General features: G+C 37.6%; 1 protein-coding gene across 5 annotated transcripts in view; it reads right to left on the bottom strand.

Moving 5' to 3' along the window:
• Positions 1-26,406, bottom strand: part of CDC42BPA (CDC42 binding protein kinase alpha) — a 326,828-nt gene that overhangs the window by 172,649 nt on the left and 127,773 nt on the right. For all 5 annotated transcript variants that reach the window (XM_060128307.1, XM_060128299.1, XM_060128320.1 and 2 more), the window contains exon 5: positions 23,366-23,514. In XM_060128307.1, coding sequence (XP_059984290.1) covers positions 23,366-23,514 — 149 coding nt within the window. The remainder of the gene's footprint in view (positions 1-23,365; positions 23,515-26,406) is intronic.

Here is a 26,406-nt window from a genome sequence, read left to right on the forward strand (position 1 = left end):
CCTAAGTAGTCCATATTTTTAGATACCATACCTAGAGTCTTTTCTTCTACTATATCTCTTCATAATTATTCTTCCTTGCTACATTATAAATTCCACAAAGATAGGAATTTTGTTCTCTACTAGATTCCCAGCACATGGAAAAGAGCCTGACACATAGTAGTATGCAATAAATATTTACTCAATTAATTAGACAACAAAAGCTCTTGATATCCTTCTTGAACTTTCTTGCCATTTGTAAGTAGTTTTTAGGTTAATTCTCTTTGATTTTCCAGGTATAAAATAATATCATCTATGAATATCATCTATAAATGTTACTATTCTTACACTTTTAATTTTTTTCTTTTGCCTTACTGGCTAGTATTTCTACTACAATGTAAAATAGTATTGGTGACAATGAACATCTTTGTCTTGTTTTGACTTTAGTAAGCTCCCTATTTAGCATGATGCTGACTTTTGAGGTATAAGATACAGGCACATACAGCATGTTAAGGAAGCATCTACCTATTCTTATTTTATTAAAAAAAAAGTATTTACTAAATTCAACAACTCTTCTTGATTAAAAAAAACAAAAAATAATTCTAAAATGCATATATTATATGTCTAAAATTTATAAATCAAGAAATAATAGGCTTAGATATCAGGACATTAGAGATATGGGGTTGAAAAACAGCATAAAGAAGTTGAATGTGGCTGCCACTGGGGCAGCAGGCATAAGAGGTATTACAGAGGGACTAATTTCAATATAATCTTTTTGATACTACTTGAGGTTTATTTTAACTATATGCAGTATTATTTGATTTAAATCAATTAAAAACCAAAATACAGGGGACTTCCCTGGTGGTCCAGTGGTTAAGACTTCACCTTCCAATGCATGGGGTGTGGGTTCGATCCCTGGTCGGGTAGATAAGATCCCATGTGCCTCGCAGCCAAAAAACCAAAACATAAAACAGAAGCAATATTGTAACAAATTCAATAAAGACTTTAAAAGAAAAGGTCCACCTCAAAAAAAACTTTAAAAAACCCCAAAATACATGTATATAATATCTGAGTCATTTAATTCAAGAATATGAAAATGTTTTGACTAAGCCACTATGATCATCTGCAGTCAGCAATATTTTTCAGTGAAAACAATTAACGGGTATCAAGATCATAGATAGATATGATAATGTTATAAAGATAGTACAAATTGGTCTCTGCTTGTCCAACAGGGAATACAATTACACATTTCATGTAATGGGTTGCCTAATGATTCATTCCACATACCCAGTGTATTCCATGGCTGAAAAAGAAGTCTCTCTGTTCCTAAAATGGTATCTATTTGATTTGATGGAAACTCTCCTAATCTTCTGAATTAATAAAACCTCAGAAGTATATGAACTATGAACTATTCCCTAATCACCTGTTAGGTTTGAAAATATATTTTATTGTTTTTGGTGGGGGGGAGACAATGTATAATGCAGATATGAGGTAGAACTTAAAGAATTCATAAGAAAGAAACAATGACTTTTCTATCTAGCTGATATTAAGTATGACCTACATTACCCGGCATAAGGAAGGCCTAAAACGTATGTAAGCCCACACACTTAACCACCTCAAACAAAGGAAAACATGTCCCTTCCTCCCTTTTCAACCAAAGACTACAGATTGATCTTCTGTGGTTTCCTTTCTCCTTTAAGATTGTCTACCATTTTCATCTAAATCTAATCTAAAAATGTCTGGGAGAAAGTATACAAAATATGATCTGAATTGGGCCTAACATATACAGAAATAGGCCTGGTTCTTTTTGCACTTTAGGTTTTTGAAGTGTAGGCGAAGCGAAACAGAAGCTGCAGATTCAAATCCCCACAAATGTCAGGGGAGGTGTGGATACATCTGCTGACCAATATCCATCATATGAGTCACAAATGCTCTTAACTACTTCATAAGAATGTTCTCACTGGAGTAGAGGAATAGAAAGAGATCTCAAGTGTAAAATGACAGAAAGATGGTTACACTTACATAACTGACAGGACCCTCAAACCCAAGAGGTTCTTTTCTCTCATCTAGAAGAGCCAGGATCAAAGAAAAGCAGGTGAACACCTATCTATTCTCTCTACAAATAATTTGATAATTGAACCATGATTTTGGCATCTTGAAGGCTACGTACAGAAGAAAAGGTTTAACAATCTGTAAGTAACAAAACCCTTTCAAGTAAAGTCATAGTTATAAAGTTATCTATCATTATTATATAGGCCCAAGAAAATGCAAGTCTTTATTCTTACATTACCACTGAAATGTATCATCAAATTTTAAAAGAAATTTGAGTGCTTAAAAGAAGTTCTTAAAAATTTTTTTGGCTTTCCCATTCCCATTCATATGCAGAAAATATTCTCTTTAAGATGACAAATAACCTTTTAATTGCCAAATCCAGCAGAACCTTTTCAGTTTGAATCCTATAATGATTTCTCTGTGACATCTGACAATGCTGATTATTCTCCCAACTCTACCATTTTCTCCTCTATTTTCTCAACTAAGACCAATTCTTCTCAGTCTTCTTTCCTGATTCCTCTTTTTCCAAAGTCATACTTTCCATTCCCCTAATGCTGTCCTTCCCTAAGACTCAGTTCTCAGCTGCTTTAAAGTTACAGAGAGCCTCTTCCCCAAAAGGCTTGTCCTTCTTGGGCAACCTATATCCACTGAATAATTTACAGGGAACTATAAAGACTCAGCCAACTTAACTAAATGAGTAACAATTCTGATGGGCTATAGACTTTCCAGAACTCCTAGTGGGGCTGGCTGAGGCTTTGGCCTGCAGTGCAAACTGACTTCTCCCTCTGCCTAACCCTGCTTCCTCCAGCTCCCCTCCCAAAGGTGTTAATCCTTAGTACATCTTGCATTATACATACATTCTGTCTCAGTCCCTGTTTCTGGAAAATACAATGTGTTGCATGGCAATGGATAAATGGAAAAATGGGCTGGCAAATTCCATTTTCTGACATAAGAAGCAAAATAACATCTGGTATTCTGAACCACTCTGAGTCAGTGACATCTTGCAAATAAGGTGGCAGCCAGCCAACCAGATACCAAGTATTGTCAATAAAGGAAGTGAAAGGGAAATTCAGGCAAAACATTAGTTCCAACCTTGACAATCCATGAAAACTAAGAAAGAGATAGAAATGTTTAGAAGAGATAAAAATCTCTACATTATCACTGTAAAAAAGTATTATTCAAGTTTCTTCCTAATTTGAATATGAATTGTACCACTTATCATGAATTAAAGTTTCTGTAATCTGCAGTTTTCCTTGTCCCCAAGGAAAAGCATTATTCTACTTAAAAGGAACATCTGACTTAAAACATTTGACTTAAAAGGAACATTATTTAAAACTCTAAGTCAAAATTAATATTTATAATGATACATATTTTTATTTGTAACATTAAGAATAAAAAAGCATCCCAAAACAATGACCACACTGAAAGGGCAATATTCTATAGGTCATTTTTACTTTAATACTTCAGTAGAATATCAGTACCAGAGCATGATTATTATAATTATTATTCCTATAATAGTAAAATGTGGATATAATAACATTAGTTAACCTTCAAAGCAGTAGTTTTCAACTCTGGCTGGACAACAAAATCAACTATAGAGGTTATTTAACTATATGTACCTCAGCCCCAGTCCAGACACCACAAATCAGAATACTGCATAGGGACTGGTTACTGAGAATACTAATTTAGGACACGTATCTCTCCTTCCATCAAGCTCATGTCAATGTCTCCGATTTGGTTCCTTTTCATCATTTATACAGGTTGGGGGAGTAGGCTCTCACAATGGAATGCTTTTATTTTCTGGTCTTCCTACTCCTCCTCTTTATATACCCATACAGAAGAAAATCAGCATATGGTATTATAATATTACAACTAAAATGTTTATTGAAAGTGTATATTAGGGCTTCCCTGGTGGCGCAGTGTTGAGAGTCCGCCTGCCGATGCAGGGGACACGGGTTCGTGCCCCGGTCCGGGAAGATCCCACATGCCGCAGAGCGGCTGGGCCCGTGGGCCATGGCCGCTGAGCCTGCGCGTCCGGAGCCTGTGCTCCGCAACGGGAGAGGCCGCGACAGTGAGAGGCCCACGTACCGCCAAAAAAAAAAGTGTATCTTAATTTTGTCAAATACATATTATATCAGTAATAAAGAAGAGAAAACCCACACTGGTAAAATTATGTCACAAACTGCCTTTCTGTTAGTCATACATTTGAATTTTTAATAGGAACATTAATTTGAAGTTCATCTTACAATTTAAAAAAGTTATTCATAACATTCTGTCAATAAACTTTTCTCAAACTTCTTTCCCAACAGTGGCTGCCCAAATCCTGATCTTTTACATACCCTTCAAAAAACCATCTAGATACAATCCACAAGAGGAAACAAGTACAACTGACAACCCACACCTACAGTGTAACTCAAAGAAAGTCTACCACAAAATTAAAACCATTTCTAATTATAGAAATAAATATTCAAATCCAGCAGATCAAACTCTAGAGTGCATGTGGAAAGGAAGACCTGGGAAAGAGACTATGGGAAAAAGAAGAAAAGAGCAGGGAGTCCAGGGATGATAAAATGTAGACTAAACTACTACCCACTGTCACTGAAAGAAAAAGTCCTATTACGAGTGGGGTAAGATGTAACAATGGGGGAAACTGGGTAAAGGGTACATGAGATCTTTTTGTACTGTCTGCAATTTCCTGTGAATTTAAAATGATTTCAAAATAAAAAGTTTCTTTTTTTTAAAGCCCGCCCCAAAAAATTACCTTGAGAAAATTTATGGGCTTATTATCTTATGTTTCTCATTGTCTTGTTATACATTAACATAATCTCTTTAACACATATTTATATTTACTTAAACAATATATCACTAAAGAGAAAAACCTTCTAAAACTGTGTACCAGTCAATAGTATCTGATTTTCATCAGTGGACCGCCTATGATCTTGTCCTTGTCAGCCCAGTCATTTCTCACATTCCCTTTTGCCCATCTTTGCCTCCGCTCCTCTGGATAAATCCCAGCTGGCCTAAATTGCAAGAATAATTGCCTTCTCTTCTGAGAACCACCTTTGACACTATAGGCACACCTCAGAAATACTGCAGGTTAGGTTCCGGACCACTTCAATAAAGCTGATACCACAATAAAGGAAGTCACATGAATTTTTCTGGTTTCCCAGTGCATATAAAAGGCTGGTGAGTGCGCAATAGCATTACATCTAAAAAAAACAATGTACACACCTGAATTTAAAAATGCTTTATTACTTAAAAATGCTAACCATTATCTTACAATGCAAGGTTGCCATAACCTTCAATTTGTAAAAAGCTCAGTATCTGTGATGTGTAATAAAGCAAAGCACAATAAAACAAGGTGTCGATCCCTATATTCCCTCCACCAGACCTATCTTGCTAAAGCTCTATAAAAACTGCCTTTCTTTCCTAAGGTAATGTCTAAGTCAGCTTGGCCTACCACGACAAATACCATAAACTGGGCGGCTTAAACAACAGAAATTTATTTTCTCACAGTGCTAGAGGCTGGGAAGTCCAAGATCAAGGTCCAGCAGGGTTTGGCTTGTAGTTTTCACATGGCCTTTCCTTGGTGTGTTCACAGAGAGAGAGAGAGAGGGAGAGGGAGAAGGAGAGAGGGAGGGAGGGGGAGAGGGGGAGAGGGTGTGAGTGAGAGAGAGAGAGAGAGAGAGAGAGAGAGAGAGAGAGAGAGAGAGAGAAAGAGAGAGAGAGGGAGGGAGGGAGGGAGGGAGGGAGGGAGAGAGAGCAAGGCTCTCTGCTATCTCCTTTTACATGGGCACTAATAATCCCATCATGAGGACCCTATCATAATGACATCATCTAACCTAATTACTTCCTAAAGGCACACTGGGGATTAAGAGCTTCAACATATGAACTGGGGGGTGGGGGGAAGACACATATCCTCATTCCATAGCAAGTAGAATATTCCTTGAAACTTCCTCATGTACTAGCACTCTGAATAAAGGCTTACGTATGCTTAGCACTTATCTAATTTTCTTCTACAGTTGCTATTAATTAATTAATCAACTAACAATTGAATACTATGTACCACAGATTGTACTTGGTGCTAGGGTTATCAAATATATATCTGAGATTAACCAAGGCATTTCTACTACTAAAATTAAATAATGAGAAATAGGGGGAAAATAGTTAATGGGTAAAACTTATCTATTTTAAAATACTATATAATTATATAAGAAATGCTAATGAATAATCATGAATAGCTTAACAGATTTTTCTTTTCAATAAATATATGACTTCATACTGTGATTTTTATATTATATATACACAATACAGTCATATTCATTGATAACAATGGTTCCTTCAACATTTCATGGTGTTCCACAAAGTTCATTTAACACCTATCAGAACTCTGCATTGGTTTTAGATACCATGAAGCAGAAGTGAGACCATGTGAACCAAAACCCAGCATGTTCTGTTTCATAATGGAATCAGCCACCAACTTGCAAGAAAATGATTAGACATACTTTGGATTCTTCTGAAGGTTCTTCAAATCATTCTCAAACTGACGGTACTACCATAACAATATGAAATTACTTTAAAATGTATTTATATACTGTTATGTTATGTAGGCACTTCTGTCTTCATTGGAATCTATCTGTTTCAAAATTTATACTTATTCCCTTGACTTTTTTGATAAATACAATACCATATTGTAAAGGTTAACACATCTCTTGAAACAAGTAATTAAAGCACATAATAATTAATGAGTCACAGATTTTTCTGGGTCAGCAAGTAAAACAACTAGCTGCCACATACTAAAGAGATACTCAAAATGAAAAGAATAAAAACAAGATGAAAGAAATTCACAGGAACATGGCTACTAAAGCCTGGTATACTTGTATTTTACGTGCAAAGTAAATTTCAAGGCGAAAAAGAAAAGCACCCTTAGTGATGAGAAGGACCTCTAAATCATGACTAAAAGAAAATTATTTCACCAGTAATACATAACAAGTAAATTTGTAATACTTCACTTCCCTAAGGAAAAAGGAAGTGAGGAAGGACGCCGTTATGACTATATAGCTCTTCCCTTCTCGCCTCACCCCCCTACCAGATGCAGAGTCCCAGAACCAGGGCTCCAACTGTAGGTGCCAGAAGCAAGGATAATTCCCAAGAAGAACTTCTAGCCTTTAAAGCTTAATGTCAGTACTCCTAAGGGCCTGATAGGGTGAGTCGTGCCATCAATCCATCTAGTAAAACCAAGGCTGGCAGGGAATACTGCTGGATTGCGTGGTGGTTGAGATAGCCCACCATTTCTGTATCTACGCAACCCTACACTGCATCAATGCACTGGGACGGAGGCACTTGCTAGACTAGTAGTGCTGCTGTCAATTTGGACCAGCACAGTGGTCAAACCTGACATTCTTTCCAAAGGACCAAAAGTTTGGGCAAAACTAAGTGACAGAGAGAAGGAAAAGTAACAGCTAAGGGTAAAAGAATGAATAAATGGGTTATGCTATAAGGGAAATCCAGTATTATTATATTGATGCTCTGTGAGAGGCTCAGAGCAAGATATGATATTGTCTTGGGAGATTGGGATTGACAATATATACACTAATATGTATAAAACGGATAACTAATAAGAACCTGCTGTATAAAAAATGAATAAAACAAAATTCAGAACAGATATGATATTGTCTCTTAGCTCAACTACACCAAATACCAGAATGCGTGAAGACATATGCTACTGAAACAACTTCCTGCTTTTGGAACCTGGCATGATCAAAGGGAATTCTGCGAACCTGAGTGGCATCACTCTGGGAGACAATTTAGTCATATGAAATGATGATGGACTAGATGGTTGATGAGTCGGTGGGACACTGGTAATATGCCAGCATCTTTTTTTTTTTTTAATTTTATTTATTTATTTATTTTTGGCTGTGTCGGGTCTTTGTTTCTGTGCGAGGGCTTTCTCTAGTTGTGGCAAGCGGGGGCCACTATTCATCGCGGTGCGCGGGCCTCTCACTGTCACGGCCTCTCTCGTTGTGGAGCACAAGCTCCAGACGCGCAGGCTCAGTAGTTGGGGCTCACGGGCCTAGTTGCTCCGTGGCATGTGGGATCTTCCCAGACCAGGGCTCGAACCCGTGTCCCCTGCACTGACAGGCGGATTCTCAACCACTGCGCCACCAGGGAAGCCCATGCCAGCATCTTTTGACTCACCATACTGCCATGTGGTGTTAACAGTGGCCTTGCTGATAAGATTCAACCACGTTATGTAAACAGGCCTTTTGATAAGACTGATATTAATAATTAAATGCATTGGGAGATTTACTTAAAGCCTCCTCAGGATTTAATAAAATGATCAGCCGGAGGAAGAACTAGATTTCGTTAACCATCAGCTAGCTTCTATGCTAAACAGTTCTGCACAAGTTTATCATATGGTACAAATAACAATAGATCAAAGGGGAAAAACAAGTAATTAAAATAGTAGTACAAAAATATGAGAATGTATGTAATGGCCTTATAAGATGAATTAGTGGTTTCTTTCAATTTATCCCTACCCAACACTGGGCTCCTCCAAATGACAGACATACTCACTATGACACTATTGCTGTGTCCATCATATAAATGCTACGCTAAATTTAATACCCCCCAAAAATTATCATTTTGTTGTAAGAGAGCCTTGGCTGAAGGCCAGGAAGTGGCCTGTACAGTGAGGAACTAATCTTACCCAATGAGAGGTCTGGCCTTTGCTGCAGCTACTGGGAGGTGATCTCTAGGTTCTTGGAATCTCATGCCTAACAGGAGTATCTTTGTCTGGGGCCTTTAGACACCAAACAGATTAAGAATGTTAATTTATGATGGATATAATTTATTTGGGCCATGTAGTATCAGCTTTATCTCCGAAAGGGACTGGAAACTAAAGGGATCATCCCAACCTCAGGGAAGGGCTGGAGACTAAAGATCAGTCCTGCAGGCAGTATGTGACTGAGCAACCCCCAACACTCTGGAAACCAAATGCTCAGGTGAGGTTCCTCGGTTGGCAATACTCCATTCGTACTGTCTCATGGATGCCGGGAAAGTAATGCTGCCCTAATTTCACAAGGAGAACAGGAGAGAAGCTCTGGGTTTCGTACTTCTCCTGAAATCTGCCTTGGGCACATCTTCTCTCAGCTGATTTTAATCTGTACCCTTTCCATGTAATAAACTGTAACTGTAAGTAGAACAGCTTTCAGTGAGTCCTGCTGAGTCCTTCTCACAAATTATTAAAACTAAAAGTGGTTTTGGGGACACCCCGAACCTGGAATTGGTGCCAGAAGTAAGGGTAGTCTTTTGAGACTGTTCCTTTTAACTGTGAAGTTGGCCCAAATTCCTTGCAGTTACTGAAATGCCAAATGCACTGTAATATGATGACTATCTTTATATAAAATGATCCCTGTAATGGCGCACATCCCAACTTCACCTACAACTCTAGTTTGACAATTTCTAACTATAAAATTATCTATTCTTTAGTAATTTCAAGATATTATACAAATACCTCCTCCATTAGCAGCATCAAAAATTCTAGTTTTCAAATGAGACTCAGGACTGTGGGGGACTGAAAGGAGTTTTATCTTAGCGTCAGGCTTCAAAGTTTTTCTATCTCATTGTAAAAGTGTCATGATTTTACATATACCAAGAGAATAACAGACAAATCATACCACAAATCCAAGCTTAAAGAGACGAAATCCGCCTGAAGCCCTTGTGGAGGCTGAGCGCATACCTATCCTTCATAAAATCTTATGGGATAAGGGATAAAAAACTCTTTAGAATTGAATTCTGTGTTATTTCCCTCAACAACTTCTATTAAAATAGGTTTGATCCATTTCCTGTAATGCATCAGTACACTTTACCCAAGAGTTAGCCATATTATATAAAACAGTACTAACATTAAGTAGATGAGGTTAATAAAAACTGTAATTATAAATCCCGAATATTGAATAAATTCCATGGGGAAAAAGTACGAGTTATGAGGAAATCCATGAATAACAAGTGAATTATTTTTTGCCTTTTATTTTTGGACTAGGGTAAGGAGAGAATACTTCAAAAAAAATACTTTCCATCCTAAGAATTTATTTAAGCCAGTACTTAATGTTTAAAACAAACACAGCAAAGCACACATACTCCATTACGTTCCACAAAACCGACCTAATTTGCCTTCAGAGACAGATTATATCCAACAAAAAGTTAGTGTGCCTGAGACCTTAGGATCCTCGTCTGATCTGAAATGGCGAGCATTTTTATATGAATAAGCTATACCAAGCAAAACAAGTAAAGGTAAGCATGAAAAATATGAAAACATAATGACAACTGCTGCTCATTAGTTATTTTTTCCTGGTTTAGGTTCTTTACTTTTAATTGCAAGTTCTATCTCATGTTTCTTTACTTGTACCTATATTTTGCCAGTGTTTTATTGTATGAATTTTAAACTACCTAAATCCATTATGGAATGAGGTGAGAAAGAAAGGAATAAATTAAATGACTAGATACATAACTACACTATGAGGAAATACAATCCAGTGGGCGCTACACAATAACTGATGTAACTCTTTTTTAAGCCTATGTGTAGTCTAAATACTAGATGCAACAGTAACTCTTCCTAAAATATGACTTGACAATGGGAATGCTATGTTGCAGCAACCTATTAACCCGTAACCCAGTAAGAAGACCTTGAAAAAAACACAAGGTTCTAGAGGAAGAAAACCTCCAGAGATACATAATAAAATATATCCACTGAATACATTAGACGAAAACATCAGTCCCTGCCTCCAGAAGCTTAAAAACTAGTGGAAAATATGAGGCAAATATAAAAATAAATAAGTAATTTGATAATGTACACTATCCTATACCTTAACGAAGCATGTAACAAATTACAAAGTGATCATTCATTACACATATTCTGTATATTAGTTCTTGCATATATATATTTGTTTACATTAGTTCATCTGTACCATCCTTAGGAATGTGATGTGCCTTGAGCAGGTCCATATCCCATAATCGGGTTGAGTATAGTGGACCCTTTAGATATGAAAACTCATGTCTTTTAGCTCTATAGATGCTTTCAAGACTACTTCATTATCCTTTCTATTAATTGATTATAAGGTGCTAAGTGTGATTTTCTTTGAATTTATATTGTTTTGGTGCTGCAATTGTTGATTCTATAAATTCACATATTTCTCCAAAGTTGAGAAGTTTAGGGCTGTTCCTAAACTTCTGTTCCCTCCCTGCTCTCTTTCTGGGACTCCAATTATATATATGATAGATCTTTTTATTCACCTTTATTTTTTCAATCTTTTCATCTCTGTTCTTCATAGGATACTTCTGCTGATCTATATTCAATTTCACTGACTTTTTCCTATAAACCTCCTTTTGATACTGAAACCACTCAGTGAATTTTTATTAGAGATACTGTATTTTTCTGCTCTGAAATTCCCATTGGTTTTTTTATATTATCTATTTCATTGCAGAGATTTTCCATTATTCATTCATTTCAAACGTGTTTTCCTTTACTTTGTAGAGTATATTTAAAATAAGTCCTTATTTAAAGGTTTTGTCTGATAATTCTTAGTCCTAATGACTCTTCAGGTGGATAAATCAACTATTTTTTCTCTTGAGACTGAATCATAATTTCCTGATAGATTGAGTAATTTGGGGTTGTATTGTGTGCACTGTGATGTTGTCATGTGTACTCTGCGTTCTATCAAAAATCTCTGGAAAATGTTAGCATTTTAGTTTTAACAGACAGTCAACGTGGTTGAGACAACACAACTGAACCTCAAAAATACTAAGCTAAGTGAAATAAGGCAGTCAAACAAGACATGTTATATGATTTCATTTACATTAAATGTCCAGAACAGGCAAATCTATACAGATAGAAAGTAGATTAATGGTTGCTTAGGGCTGGGGAAATAGGGGAATAGGGAGGTGAGAACTTAAAGGTATGGGGGTTCTTTTTTTTTTTTTAAAGAATTTATTTATTTATTTATTTATTTATTTATTTTTTGACTGTGTTGGGTCTTCATTGCTGCACACAGGCTTTCTCAAGTTGCGGCGAGCAGGGGTTACTCTTCGTTGCAGTGAGCAGGCTTCTCATTGCTGTGGCTTCTGTTGTTGCAGAGCATGGGCTCTAGGCATGTGGGCTTCAGTAGTTGTGGCTTGCGGGCTCTAGAGCGCAGGCTCAGTAGTTGTGGTGCACAGGCTTAGTTGCTCCACGGCATGTGGGATCTTCCCGGATCAGGGCTCAAACCGGTGTCCCCTGCATTGGCAGGTGGATTCTTAACCACTGTGCCACCAGGGAAGCCCCTGGGGTTTCTTTTTGAAGTGATGAAAATGGTTTTGGGCTGAGGTGGACAGAGTTCCCAAGATGGTGGAGTAGGAAGACCCTGAGCACACCTCCTCTCATGGGCACACCAAAATTACAACTATTTATAGAACAGCTATTGATGCAAAACTGGAACCTACCAGAAAAGATCACTACAACTAAAGATTTAAAGAAGGAACCACAATGAGTCGGGTAGGAGAGGCAGAGTCATGGTATAGCAAAGACCCGTGTCTCAGGGTGGCTGGCACACAAACGGGAGGGTAATTACAATTGCAGAGGTTCTCCCCAAGGAGTGAGCGGTCTGAGCCCCTCATTGGGCTCCTGAGCCCAGGAGTCCCATATTGGGAAGAGGAGCCCCCAGAATGTTTAGCCTTGAAGGCCAATGGGGCTTACTTCTGGGAGACCAGAGGGCTGTGGGAAATACAGATTCTATTCTTAAAGGGCACACACAAAATCTCACATTCTCCAGGACGCAGGCAGAAGCGGTAATCTGAAAGGAGCCTGGGTCAGACCTACCTGCTGATCTTGGAGAGTCTCCTGGAGAGGCAGGAAGTGACTGAAACTTCACTCTGGGGACTTAGATACTGGCAGCAGCCAATCTGGGGAGCTCCATTCTACCACGTGGACACTAGTGCTGGCAAGCACCATTTTGGAATCCTCCCTCTAGCTTATTAGCCCCAGGATCCAGTCCTACTCACTAGCAGGCTGACACAAGCTTTGGGACACCCTGTACCCCACAGCCAGCTGTGTCAGGAGCCAGCCCCATCCACAGCAGTCTGACACCAGCTCTGGGACCTCTAGCCCTGCTGCCAGACCCCAGGACCCAGCTCCGCCCACCAGTGGGCCAGCATTAACCCCAGGACCTGGCTCCACCTACCAGTGGGTGAGCAACAGCTCTGGAATTGCCTAGACCCAGACCCCACCCAACGAGCCAGCACTAGCCCTGGGGCCCTCTGGAGTTCTACAACCAGCTGCCTTGTGACATGGCCCGACCAACCATGCCTACAAGACCATCCACAGTATTCAGCCCACCACAACAGAAGGATCCACACAGCCCACACAGGGGTACCCCTACAGCATATAGCTCTGGTGACCAAAGTGGAGTCACATAGGACATCTCCTACAGAAGGCCACTTCTCCAAGGTTGGAAAATATAACTAACCTCCCAGATACATAGAAACAAAGACAGCAAATTAGGCAAATTGAGGTGACAGAGAAACATGTTACAAATGAAGAAACAAGATAAAACGCCAGAAGAATTAAGAAAAGTGTAGACAGGCAACCTACCCAAGAAAGAGTTCAAGCATGAACTCTTTCTCTCAACAAACAAAATGAACTCTTTATTCCCAACAAACAAAAGTCCAGGACCAGATGTCTTCACATGTGAATTCTACCAAACATTTAAAGAAGAGTTAACACCTGCACTTCTCAAACTACTCCAAAACACTGAAGAGGAAGGAACACTTCCGCTACATCCTACAGGTCCAGCATCACCCTGATACTAAAACCAGACAACAATATCACAAAAAAAGAAAACTACAGGCCAATGTCACTGATGAACAGACGTAAAAATCCCCAACAAAATATTAGTTAATCATATCCAGCAACACATTAAAAGGATCATATACCATGGTCAAGTGGGTTTTATCCCAGGGATGCAAGTATGGTCTGCAAATCAAAGTGATATACCACACTAACAAACTGAAGAACAAAAATCATATGATCAGCTCAATAGATGCAGAAAAAACTTTTGACAAAATACAACACCAATGTATGATAAAAACTCTCCACAAAGAGGGCATAGAGGGAATATGCCTCAACATAATAAAGGCCATATATGATAGGCCCACAGCTAACATCATACTCAGTGGTGAAAAGCTGAAAGCATTTCCCGTAAGGTCACGAACAAGACAAGGATGCCCACTCTTGCCACTTTCACTCAATGTAATATTAGCAGTCCTAGCCACAGCAATCAGACAAGAAAAAGAAATAAAAAGGATTTGAATTGGAAGGGAAGAAGTAAAACTGTCACTTTCTGCAGATGACATGATACTGTACATAGAAAATCCTAAAGACACCACCAAAAAACTACTAGAGCTCATCAATGAATCTGGTAAAGTTGCAGGATACAAAATTAATTTACAGAAATCTGTTGCATTTCCATACACTAACAACAAACTGTCAGAAAGAGAAATTAAGGAAACAATCCCATTTACAATCTCATCAGAAGAATAAAATACCTGGGAATAAGGCTAACTAAGGCGGTAAAAGACCTGTACTCAGAAAACTATAAGATACTGATGAAAGAAACTGAAGACAACACAAACAGATGGAAAGATATACTGCATTCATGGAGTGGAAGAATACCATAAAAATGACCATACTATGCAAGCCAATCTACAGATTCAATGCAATCACTATCAACATACCCATGGCATTTTTCACAGAACTAGAACAACTTAAAATTTGTATGGAAACACAAAAGGCAAAGGCAAAGGCAATAAAAGCAAAAATAAACAAATGGGATCTAATTAGATTTGCACAGCAAAGGAAATCTGACAGAATAAAGAGACAACCTACTGAATGGGAGAAAATATTTCACCAAAACTGATATTAGCAATAAGGGGTTAATATCCAAAATATATAAACAGCTCATGCAACTCAATATCAAGAAAACAGGGCAGGCTTCCCTGGTGGCGCAGTGGTTGAGAGTCCGCCTGCCGATGCAGGGGATACGGGTTCGTGCTCCGGTCCGGGAAGATCCCACATGCCACGGAGCGGCTAGGCCCATGAGCCATGGCCGCTGAGCCTGCGCGTCCAGAGTCTGTGCTCCGCAACGGGAGAGGCCACAACAATGAGAGGCCCGCGTACCGCAAAATAAAAAAAAAGAAAACAAACAACCCAATTTAAAAGGGGGCATAAGACCCAAATAGACATTTTTCCAAAGAAGACATACAGACGGCCAACAGGCACAAAAGAGATGCTCAACATCATTAATCAGCAGAGAAATGCAAATTAAAACCACAATGAAATAATCACCTCACACCTGTCAGAATGGATAACATCAAAAAACCACAAATAACACGTGTTGGCAAGGATGTGGAGAAAAGGGAACCCTCATACACTGTTGGCGGGAATGTAAACTGGTATAGCCACTGTGGAAAACCGTGTTGATGTTCCTCAAAAAGCTAAAAATAGAACTATCCTATAATCCAGCAAGTTCATGTCTGGGTATGTATCTGAAGAAAACAAAAACACTAATTTGAAAAGATACATGCACCCCAATGTTCATAGCAGCATTATTTACAATAGCCAAAATACGGACACAACCTAATTGTCTATCAATAGATGAATGGATAAAGATGTGGTATACACACACACACACACACACACACACAAAATGGAATACTATTCAGCCATTATAAAGAGTGAAATTTTGCCATTTGCAACAACATGGATGGACCTGGAGGGTATCATGCTTAGTGAAATAAGTCAGACAGAGAAAGACAAATACTGTATGTTATCACTTATATGTGGAATCTAAAAAATAAGATAAATGAATGAATATAACAAAAAAGAAACAGACTCACAGATATAGAGAACAGACTAGTAGTTACCAGTGGAGGTGGGGGGTAAGATAGGGGTAGGGGATTAAGAGATACAAACTACTATGTATAAAATAAACTACAAGGATATATTGTACAGCACAGGGACTACAGCCAATATTTTATAATAACCACAAATAGAGTATAATCTCTAAAAACTTTGAATCACCACTTTATACACGTAAAACTAATATAATATTGTAAATCAACTACACTTCAATTAAAGAAATTTTTAAATATAAAAATGGACTGAGGTGATAGTTGCACTTATCTGTGAATATAGTAAAAACCACTGTATACTTTAAATGACTGACTAGTATGATATGTGATTTATATCTCAATAAAGCTGTTAAAGAAGATTATTTATAATTTAATCTCACAGCAATTTTTATGCAGATCCCCTGAATACCACTGGCAAGTTATACAAAAAAACAGAGATCATTCTTTCCTAAGGGTGAAAAAAGTTTGGAAAAAAAATCACATGAAGCAGCAATACAACAATGATTTCAAATGTTAATTATCAAAGATAATATCTAGTGCAATTATGAGTACAGCCAACAAAAGTTTGTGATTTTTATATCTTTTTTTAAATTGCCTTTGAAGGGTTTAAAATGGAGAGGGAATTCTCCATTTTTTTAAACTGCTTTAAAAGTTTAGTCTACCATGATCTGACTATATGGATATCTATTTTCACTAAGAACTTTAAAATATTTTTTCCTTCTGCAAAATGATAAGTGCTCCATAATAAAGGAAATTATCTCTGCAGATTATGTACACATATCTAATTCTCTCTAAAAGTATACAACTTTAAAGTGTTGTATACTTTATAATATCATTGATGTTTGTAACAGAACAATCTGCCAACCATCAAAGACCTTCCCTTCTCAATAAAAGTAGTTTCAAGCAAGGTACTTCTAGTTTGGAGGCAAAATGTGCAGTACTCTTAAAATGGTGTTACAGAAAACTATACTAGAAACAGAAATCAAGGTAAGAGCTTAGTCCCTGAAGGACACAGGGTATCAGAAGGTGACATTTTGATTATCTATGTAGAGTATCTATATGGTACTGAAGAATACCACAGGAGTCCTCATCTTTCCATTTCTGTCATCTGAAACTAAACCGCAAGATAATCAAACACAATATTTGTAACGAGATCAATTAATCAGACTGTTCTAGTGGGATTGTGTGTCTTTCATTATTAGCATTTTTGAAGTTGTAGCTAACAACTTGAACACAAAGTCTACTGCTGAGTTTAGTTAGCATATTTATTTAGAAATAGGTTGGGTTTTTTTTCAACCTATAATTAGGGCTTACTTTACCATAACCCAGTATTTGGCACACACTTTAATCAACCTGAGTCAGATACACCCAATGATGCTGTGTAGTTGTTAGAAATAACCTCTATTCACAAATTTTGCATATAAGCAAATAAATGATTGAAAAGAGAGGACATACCCTGAAAATGTAAACTGCTTATTCAGCAAATAACAAATGGAAATGCTGGCATTTCAAACTTTAAGGTGAAAATTAAAGTGCACCTATGGCAAAGTCTAATATCTGAGTTGAGAGATGACTGAAAAGAAGATATTTTATGACTGCTAAAATAGCATTTCAATAAACGCGGTGGGGGGGAACCATTTTGTTAAAAGCAAAGGGAAAAAATGGACATGCTTTTATAATGCTGATATTTTTTGATACAGTTGACCCTTGAACAACATTTGGTTTGAACTGGGTGGGTCTACTTACACATGACCTTTTTAAAATAGTAAATATTACAGATGGAGGAACCTCAAATATGGCGGAACTAAGGATAAGGGTGGAACTAAGGATACAGAGGGCAGACTATAAAGTTATAGGTGGATTTTCAACTGCAATGAGTGTCAAAATCCTAACTCGCACAATGTTCAAGAGTAACCTGTGTTGTATTTTTCTAAGTATTCAAGTGCTATCTTTAACATTAAAATAATGATAATATATTACTTCTGAACCTTAATGGTCATTCTCTGTGTATCGTGTTTACTTTGGTTCTCCTTCCTTAGCTAAGCTAATTCAATCTATTGAAATGTCTTCTTCCTATCATATATATGGCTTTTTCCCAAGAGGTCTTCCTGATTCACCTGTTCGCCTAACTTATTTACTCTTTTATTTTACATCTCCACAATGTTTAGTATACAACTTTACTACTTTTATTAACCTGGTTTTGTCATCATTTAATTGCTCTCTATTATTACTGTTAAATTTATCCACGTAACTTCTCAAAATGAGGGGGTATTTCTTTCATTTCTGTTGTCTCTCTCACCCAAGAAAGTAGCTAGAACACTGGGAAAACAGTACTGATTGAACAAAACTTTCACGATGAATGAATTTACAAAATTAAAAATTTGTCCAACTTGGGCACAACTATGAAGCATAAGTATTTTGTTAAACATCTTCTTTCAAAAGACAATAAATTGAAAGTAAAGAGCATATTATATTACTTAACATAAAAGCAAGGGATATCTTACAGCTGCCCCCAACACCCGGGACAGAAGCATCCACAGGAAAAAGAGATTATTAAAAATGTTTGCTTGAAATGTGTCACCTAGGACACTAATGTAATTAAATATAAAGGGAAAGATGATTTACTTTTTTTTTTTTTTTTTTTTTTTGCGGTACGTGGGCCTCTCACTGTTGTGGCCTCTCACGTTGCGGAGCACAGGCTCCGGACGCGCAGGCTCAGCGGCCATGGCTCACGGGCCCAACTGCTCCGCGGCATGTGGGACCTTCCCGGACCGGGGCACGAACCCGTGTCCCCTGCATCGGCAGGCGGACTCTCCACCAGGGAAGCCCAATGATGATTTACTTTTATTTCCCATAAGACACCTTATCTACACTCTCATTATTTTCCTCCTAACCTCTGGCTGTTCCTAACTTCTAGCTGTTCCTTCTTAGTTTGCTTCCTTGACTACTCCTACTCCACCCAGTCTCCAAAAACTGGAGCTCTTCAGGGCTCAGTCCTGGATCCTCTTCAATACTGACTCTGTTTCACAGAGTGAACTCAGCTTATCCCATGATTTGCGTATCATCTATGTGTTAATGGCACCCACATACTTGAATTACAGATACCAGCCTTACAGGTGGTAAGAAAAATCACTTCCTGGCAGGCCAGGAGCCTAAGCACATCTGTCAATCTTGAGGAATTCACCAAAGTTTATAAGAATTGCATATGTAACATAAAGAACTTCTTGGGTTTGGTTTCCAGACTTCAGAAGAACAAGTAATCAAATTACTTTTTTCCTTAAAATCTTATTATTTTGAAGTCATTGCACACTCAAAGCAAATTGCAAAAACAGTACAATGAGTCCCATTACCCTTCTACCCAGCGTCCCCCCTTACTCCCTATAACATATTATAGCTGTAGCACAATAGTAAAATGAGGAAACTGACACCTGTACATTAATGTTAGATTATAGATCTTAGTCAGTTTCCATCCTTTGTTTCAACCTTCGTGTATGTGTATGTAGTTCCATGCAATTTTATCCCATTCACAGATTTGTGTAACTACTACCACAATCAAGATACACAACTGTTCCATCACCACAAAAAAGAACTCCCTCTTGCTGCCTTTTTGGCCACGCAGCACAGCATGTGGGATCTTAGTTCCTTGACCAGGGATCGAACCCATGCCCCCTGCAGTGGAATCGTGGTGTCTTAACCACTGGGGCACTAGGGAATTCCCTCATGCTGTCTTTTTATATTCCCTCTCACTCCCCACACTCTTCCCTGCTCCTCTCCCCTGGAAACCATTAATCTGTCCTCTATCTCTGTAGTTTTGGTATTTCAAGAATGTTACATAAATGGAATCATACAATATGTAACATTTTGAGTTTTAGTTCTTTTCACTAAGCATAATGCCCTTAAGGTCCATCCAGGTTGCTGCATGTATCAGTAATTCATTCCTTTTTATTGTTGAGTAATAATCTGTTACATGGATATACCAGAGTTTGTTCAACCATCACCCACTGAAGGGCATCTAGGCTGTTTCCAGCATTTTGCTATTACAAATAAAGCTGCTATGAACATTCATGTACAGGTTTTTCTGTAAATATAAGTTTTAATTTTTCTGGGATAAATACCTTAAAATGTAATTGCTGGGTCACACAGTAAGTACATGTTTAATTTTTTTTTAACTTTCAAACTGTTTTCCAGAGTAGCTGTACACATTCTTATCAGCAACGTGTGAGAGATCTACTTTCTCTGCATATCAGCATTTAGTATTATCACTACTTTTTATTTTAGTTATTCTAATACCTTCTCATTTGTATCTCATTGTAGTTTTAATCTGCATTTTTCTAATGGCTAATGACGTTGAACATCTTTTCATGTGCTTAGTTGACAACTCTATCTCCCCTTCGGTGAAATGTCTGTTCATGTGTTTTGCCCACTTTATAATTGGATTGTTCAAGATTTTTAAATTTTGTTTTGAGAGGTTTTTTTTTAACATATTCTACATATAAGGCCTTTGTCAGATGTGTGGTTTGCAAATATTTTCTCCCCTTCTATAGCTTGCCTTTTTATCTTCTTACCAGAATCTTATGTAGAACACGTTTTTAATTTTGATTAAGTCCACTTCACTAGTTTTTGTTTTAGGGACCATGTTTTTGGTGTCATATCTAAAAACTCCTTACCAAACCCAAAGTCCAGAAGATGTTCTCCATTGTTTTCTTCTAAAACTTTTACACTGTACATTTAAACCAATGATCCATTTTGAATTTTTTTTTTGTATTTGTGTGAGGTTTAGGGAAGTTTGGTTTTTTGCCTATTATTCTAGCCCGTTTGTTGAAGACTATGTTTCCTACGCTGAACTGCTTTTGCAACTTTGTCAAAATCAGTTGGGAGTTATTTGTGTTAGTCTCTGTCTGGGTCCTCTATTTTGTCTAGTGATCTATGCGTTTATTCCTCCACCATTATCAGAGTCTTGCTTAAGCTTAAGATAGTGATATAGTAAGTCTTAATATCAGGTAGAGTGATTCTTCCTAATTTATTCTCCTTTTTCAAAATCATTTTAGCTACTTTAGTTGTTGCCTTTCCATATACACTTTAAAATAAGCTTGTTTTTATCTTTAAAAAATCTTCACTACTCTAAAGAAAATTTTTGTTTATGTCTTGTGTTTTGTGTCCCCCAACAGACTGGAAGCATCTTCAGTGTCAGGACTGTATGCTATACTTACTTAAAATTTCACATATTTTAGCACAATGCTATTTATAAAAGAGGACTCAATAAATATTTCCTCAGTAAAGCATTTGCTGAAAATATTCTATCCAGAAAATGGGAATCACATTTTAAGAAGCACATCGATGCATCAGAACATGCCCACTGACAGGCAAAGGGAAAGACAAGAAGGGAGGGAGAAGAGGTATGGGAGTGGTCACAGGCTAAGAATGTGTGTGTGTGTGTACGTGTGTGTGTGTACACGTGTGTGAGACAGTGGGAGAGAAAATGTGTTTGTCAATTTTGACAAGAGACACTATAAATGTTTAGACGTTTAACCTAAAGAAGAGATGACTTCAGAAGGCATGATGACTATAAGATAAACTGTATTATTATATGTGGCTCTGAAGGCAAAACTAGGACCAATGATTAAGAGAAAAAGAAATTCAGCTTAACATAAAGTAAAATTCTATAACACTGGAGCTGTCCAACAATGGAATAAATAGGATTCATTTAACATTAAGTACCTTGTAAAATTAGAGGTACTCAAGCAGCACTCAGGGCTGAAATGGATTACAATCCACATTTCAATATCGGAAAGATAGTTGTTACCCAGAATGCTGTCCTGAGAAGAATTATAAGACTGCATATATAGTCAGTGGGAAGGAGTCCTGTGATCAGTTAAGAATATTTGTCACAGCCTGGCATAAGGGAGGGTAACAAAAATACGTCATATTTACTATCTCTAATCTAGATGAATTATTTTCAGAAATAATATAAGTCCTCGTTGTGAATTTAGATGTGAACTGAGTAAGGTTTCTCTTAAACTCCACGAGTCTAAGACTAGCATTCTTTAAATGTTCAATGAAGTGATTTTTTAAAGTATTTATAAATGACAGTCCTCAGCTAGGATCTTGGCTTACTGCTTAAGCAACAAAACAGCACTTGAGTTTCTCATCCAAACAATTCACTCTTGAGACAACACCACCACCTTAAAAACTGCATTGTGCTTTACAGTTTTCAAAGTACGTTCATGTTTTTGCTTTCAAGAAAATTTGTGACTATCAGATATCGACAGAGAAAAGCATGTGAATAGGAAAAGTCAAACTGAGATCTGAAAAATACAAAATTTTTTGACCAAATTATTCTTCTTTTAATAATGTACTAAAACTTCACTGCTAATTAAATCAATCAGCATAAGATACCCAAATCTTAAAACAAACAAACTCTGAAACAGAAAATTTTTCTTCTTCCTACATTCTTGCTCTTCACAGAGATTACTCTCATTACCCACAACTCAAAACGAAAGAGCCGGGCTTCCCTGGTGGCGCAGTGGCCGATGCAGGGAACACGGGTTCGTGCCCCGGTCTGGGAAGATCCCACAAGCCGCGGAGCGGCTGGGCCCGTGAGCCATGGCCGCTGAGCCTGCGCGTCCGGAGCCTGTGCTCCGCAACGGGAGAGGCCACAACAGTGAGAGGCCCGCGTACCGCAAAAAAAGAAAGAGCCATTGCTGCCTTCGAGCGTAAGTTATCACGAGTGAGGTCACTAGACCAGCAGGGGCAGAAGCAGCAGCATCACCTGGGAAGGTGTTAGAGATGCCAAGTCCCCAGACCCATCCAACCTACTCAATCAGAAACTCTGGAGTTTTAACAGCCCTCCATATGATTCTGATGCATGCTGAAGTTTTCAAACTATGGTCTTAGAAAATGGTTGTTTCTTTCCAACATGCCAGGAGCCCTTCCCTTTCCCTGCTTCTCCTTAGCGTCTCTTTACTCTTTCTCACATTTTGCACAACCCAAAGATTTTCTCATTTGAGTGATCAATTCACCAATAACTTTGTGAGGATTTCCTACTTTCTTTCTTTTAAAAATGTGAGACTGCCTTTTAAACCATCCAATAAGTTTTAACATTTTTTACTACACATAAATTATTATGAGATGTTTACAGAGATTTTTAATATGTGTCAACAGGCATAAGAACAATCTTATACAAAAATCATTTTGTAAATGGCCTGCTTTTTCATTCCATCTTAAACGGTACACAAAATAACACATTTGTAGGAAATTTTTAAAATAAATCATTATACCTGTCGAACAGTTTACAAAGAAGAAAGTATTCCATGGCAATCAAAATCACCACTTTCTTACAGAAACATCTCTTTTGACATTTATACAATCCGCTCCTTCACTGCATCTTACTCACCTGTGTACATAATGCAGTTGATGAACTGAATCAATTGCTATCACCATCTCAGCCAAGTAAAATCGAGCCATATCTTCAGGCAATCTATCTTCAAATTTGCTTAGTAGAGTAAGCAAATCCCCACCAACATAATAATCCATAACCAGGTACTGAGAATGAAAAATAAAATGTACTCAATAAATAAGGGGGAAAAAACAATGTATCTAATGTAAACCAAGGTCAAATAGCACTGGATCAAATACTTTTGTTGTTAATTAACAAGGAGCTGGGTAAGATGATCAGCAGCAGTCACTTACAAGTCTTGAAAATTTCATAAAGCAGTTAATAAATCTTCTAAAAACTGGGGCAGGAAACAATATAGGATTATCACTGCTTTGTTGTTGTTGTTTGCAAAGTAAAAATATGGAAAAGTAACATCATCATCAACTACAACAATAGACCACAGTTTTACCAACATTTCATAGAAGAAAAAACATTTAAATTCTCCAAATAAATTTTTACAACTCAGAATAAGACAGTCATTTACGTTGAATAAATTCATCTTCATGTCACTACATTTTCCTTATTTCATCTTGAACCAATAACAACTTTATTATGACCAGCACTTGGATCAGCATTTGGAAGCCACTGGTATATAAAATATATAGCAATTCTCACCATATGCTTCTCTTCCCATTTCTGATACTGTGCAAGTATCAGAATGGATTTTTCTTAAGTATACATAAACAGAAGCCAACTAATTTTAGATAGGAACTCTTACGGGTATGTGTGTGTGATACTGTGATTTATAATAAGAAATATATATTTTTTGGAATAGAGCAGAGAGTTCCTTAAAACCATTGGAATTTCCTAAGTGACAAGATAAAGGTGTCTTTTGTTATTTATAACAAGTCCCTTTCAACCACACCTAAGTTTATGTTAATGAGGTGACTTTTGGAAAACCCCTAGGAAACCTAAGGATGGGAGCTGGTTGCCAGGGAACCAACCAAGATAGGGTATTGGAACTTTCAGTCTCACACCCTCACCTCCCAACCCCGGACCTCCAGGGAAAGGGACTGGAAGTTGAATCAATCATCAACGGCCATATGATCCAACAATCCCACTCCTGGGCTTATACCTGGAGAAAACTCTAATTCAAAAAGAAACATGTACCCCAATGTTCATAGCAGCACTATTTACAATAGCCAAGACATGGAAGCAACCTAAATGTCCAAGGACAGAAGAATAGATAAAGAAGATGTGGTATATATATACAATGGAATACCACTAAGCCATAAAAAAGAATAAAATAATGCCATTTGCAGCAACATGGATGGACCTAGAGATTATCATACTAAGTGAAATTAAGTCAGAAAGAGAAAGACAAATACCACAAGATATCACTTATATGTAGAATCTAAAATGTAACACAAATGAACTTATGTTCAAAACAGAAACAGACTCACAGACATAGACATAAACAAACTTATAGTTACCAAAGGGGAAAGGGGGTGGGAGAAGGATAACTTATGAGTTTGGGATTAGCAGATACAGGCTACTATACATAAAATAGATAAACAACAAGGTCCTACTGTACAGCACAGAGAACTATACTCAATATTCTATAATAAATCATAATAGAAAAGAATATGTGTGTGTATATATATATATATATATATAAAAGAATAACTGAATCACTTTGCTGTACACCAGAAACTAACACAACATTGTAAATCAACTATACTTCAATTAAAAAAAAATCAATGGTCAATTATTTAATCAATCATGCTTAAGTAATGAAGCCTTCATAAAAAACCAGCATGGGGTTTAGACAGTGCCCAGGTTGGCAAACAAGTGGAGGTGCTGGGAGAGTGGTACATTCTTGGAGAGGGCATGAAGCTCCGTGCCCCTTTCCTCATACCTGCCCTACACATCTCTTTCATTGGGCTGTTCCTGAGTTCTGTGAGCTGCTCTAGCAAAGCAGCTGAATCAGAGGAAGGGGTGGTGGAAATCTCTGATCTATAGCCTGTAGGTCAGAAGCACAAGTAACAACATGGACTTCGGACTGGGGAGTATGGGGAGCCATCTTGCAGGACTGAACCCTCAACCTGTGAGATCTGATGCTATCTCCAGTTAGACAGCATCAGAACTGAGTTAAATTATAGGACACCCGGCTAGTGTGGGAGAACTGCTTGATGTGTGGAAAACCCACACATCTAATGTCAGAAGTGAAGTACTGTGCAGAGAGTACTGTGTGTAATGTAAACAAAAACAACAGAGTGTTCCTTTACAGCGTGTGTATACCAAAAAAGAAAAAACAAGGAGTATACACCAAAATGTTGACAGCGATTATCTCTGGGTTGTTAGATTACAGACTATGTCACAGCTTTTTGTTCTTTTCTGGATTGCTTTATAAACATGTATTACATATACATGTGTATATTATGTTATGTCATGTTATGTCATGTCATACAGTGAGTGAAAACTAGACATAGTGGAAAGATGGACTTTGTAGTCAGAGAGACCTGTATTCAAATTCTGACTATGGGTTATAAGTGGCTTTTGAAAGATTAATTTCTTTGGTACTTTACTTTCTCATCTATATAACTACAATAATGATACCTTCTTCAGAGTATAGCACTTAGCATGATGGTTAGTAAATTAAATATATTTAGAATGTCAGTTATAATGTCTTAAAGTTCAGGTCATTTTATTATAGAATGGAGTTATTATTTCAAGGATATTACCAAGTAATATCTTATTGACATTAAGAGTTAAAGAGTCTTGAGAAAATTCACATTCTTTTTTTGTTTGTTTGTTTGTTTGTTTCTGCGGTATGCGGGCCTCTCACTGTTGTGGCCTCTCCCGTTGCGGAGCACAGGCTCCGGACACGCAGGCTCAGAAGCCATGGCTCACGGGCCCAGCCGCTCCGCGGCTTGTGGGATCCTCCCGGACCGGGGCACAAACCCGTGTCCCCTGCATCAGCAGGCGGACTCTCAACCACTGCGCCACCAGGGAGGCCCCACATTCTTATTACTATACATTAGAACTACAAGCATGGG

Source organism: Lagenorhynchus albirostris, chromosome 2, assembly GCF_949774975.1.
Source record: "Lagenorhynchus albirostris chromosome 2, mLagAlb1.1, whole genome shotgun sequence".
Lineage (NCBI taxonomy): Eukaryota > Metazoa > Chordata > Mammalia > Artiodactyla > Delphinidae > Lagenorhynchus > Lagenorhynchus albirostris.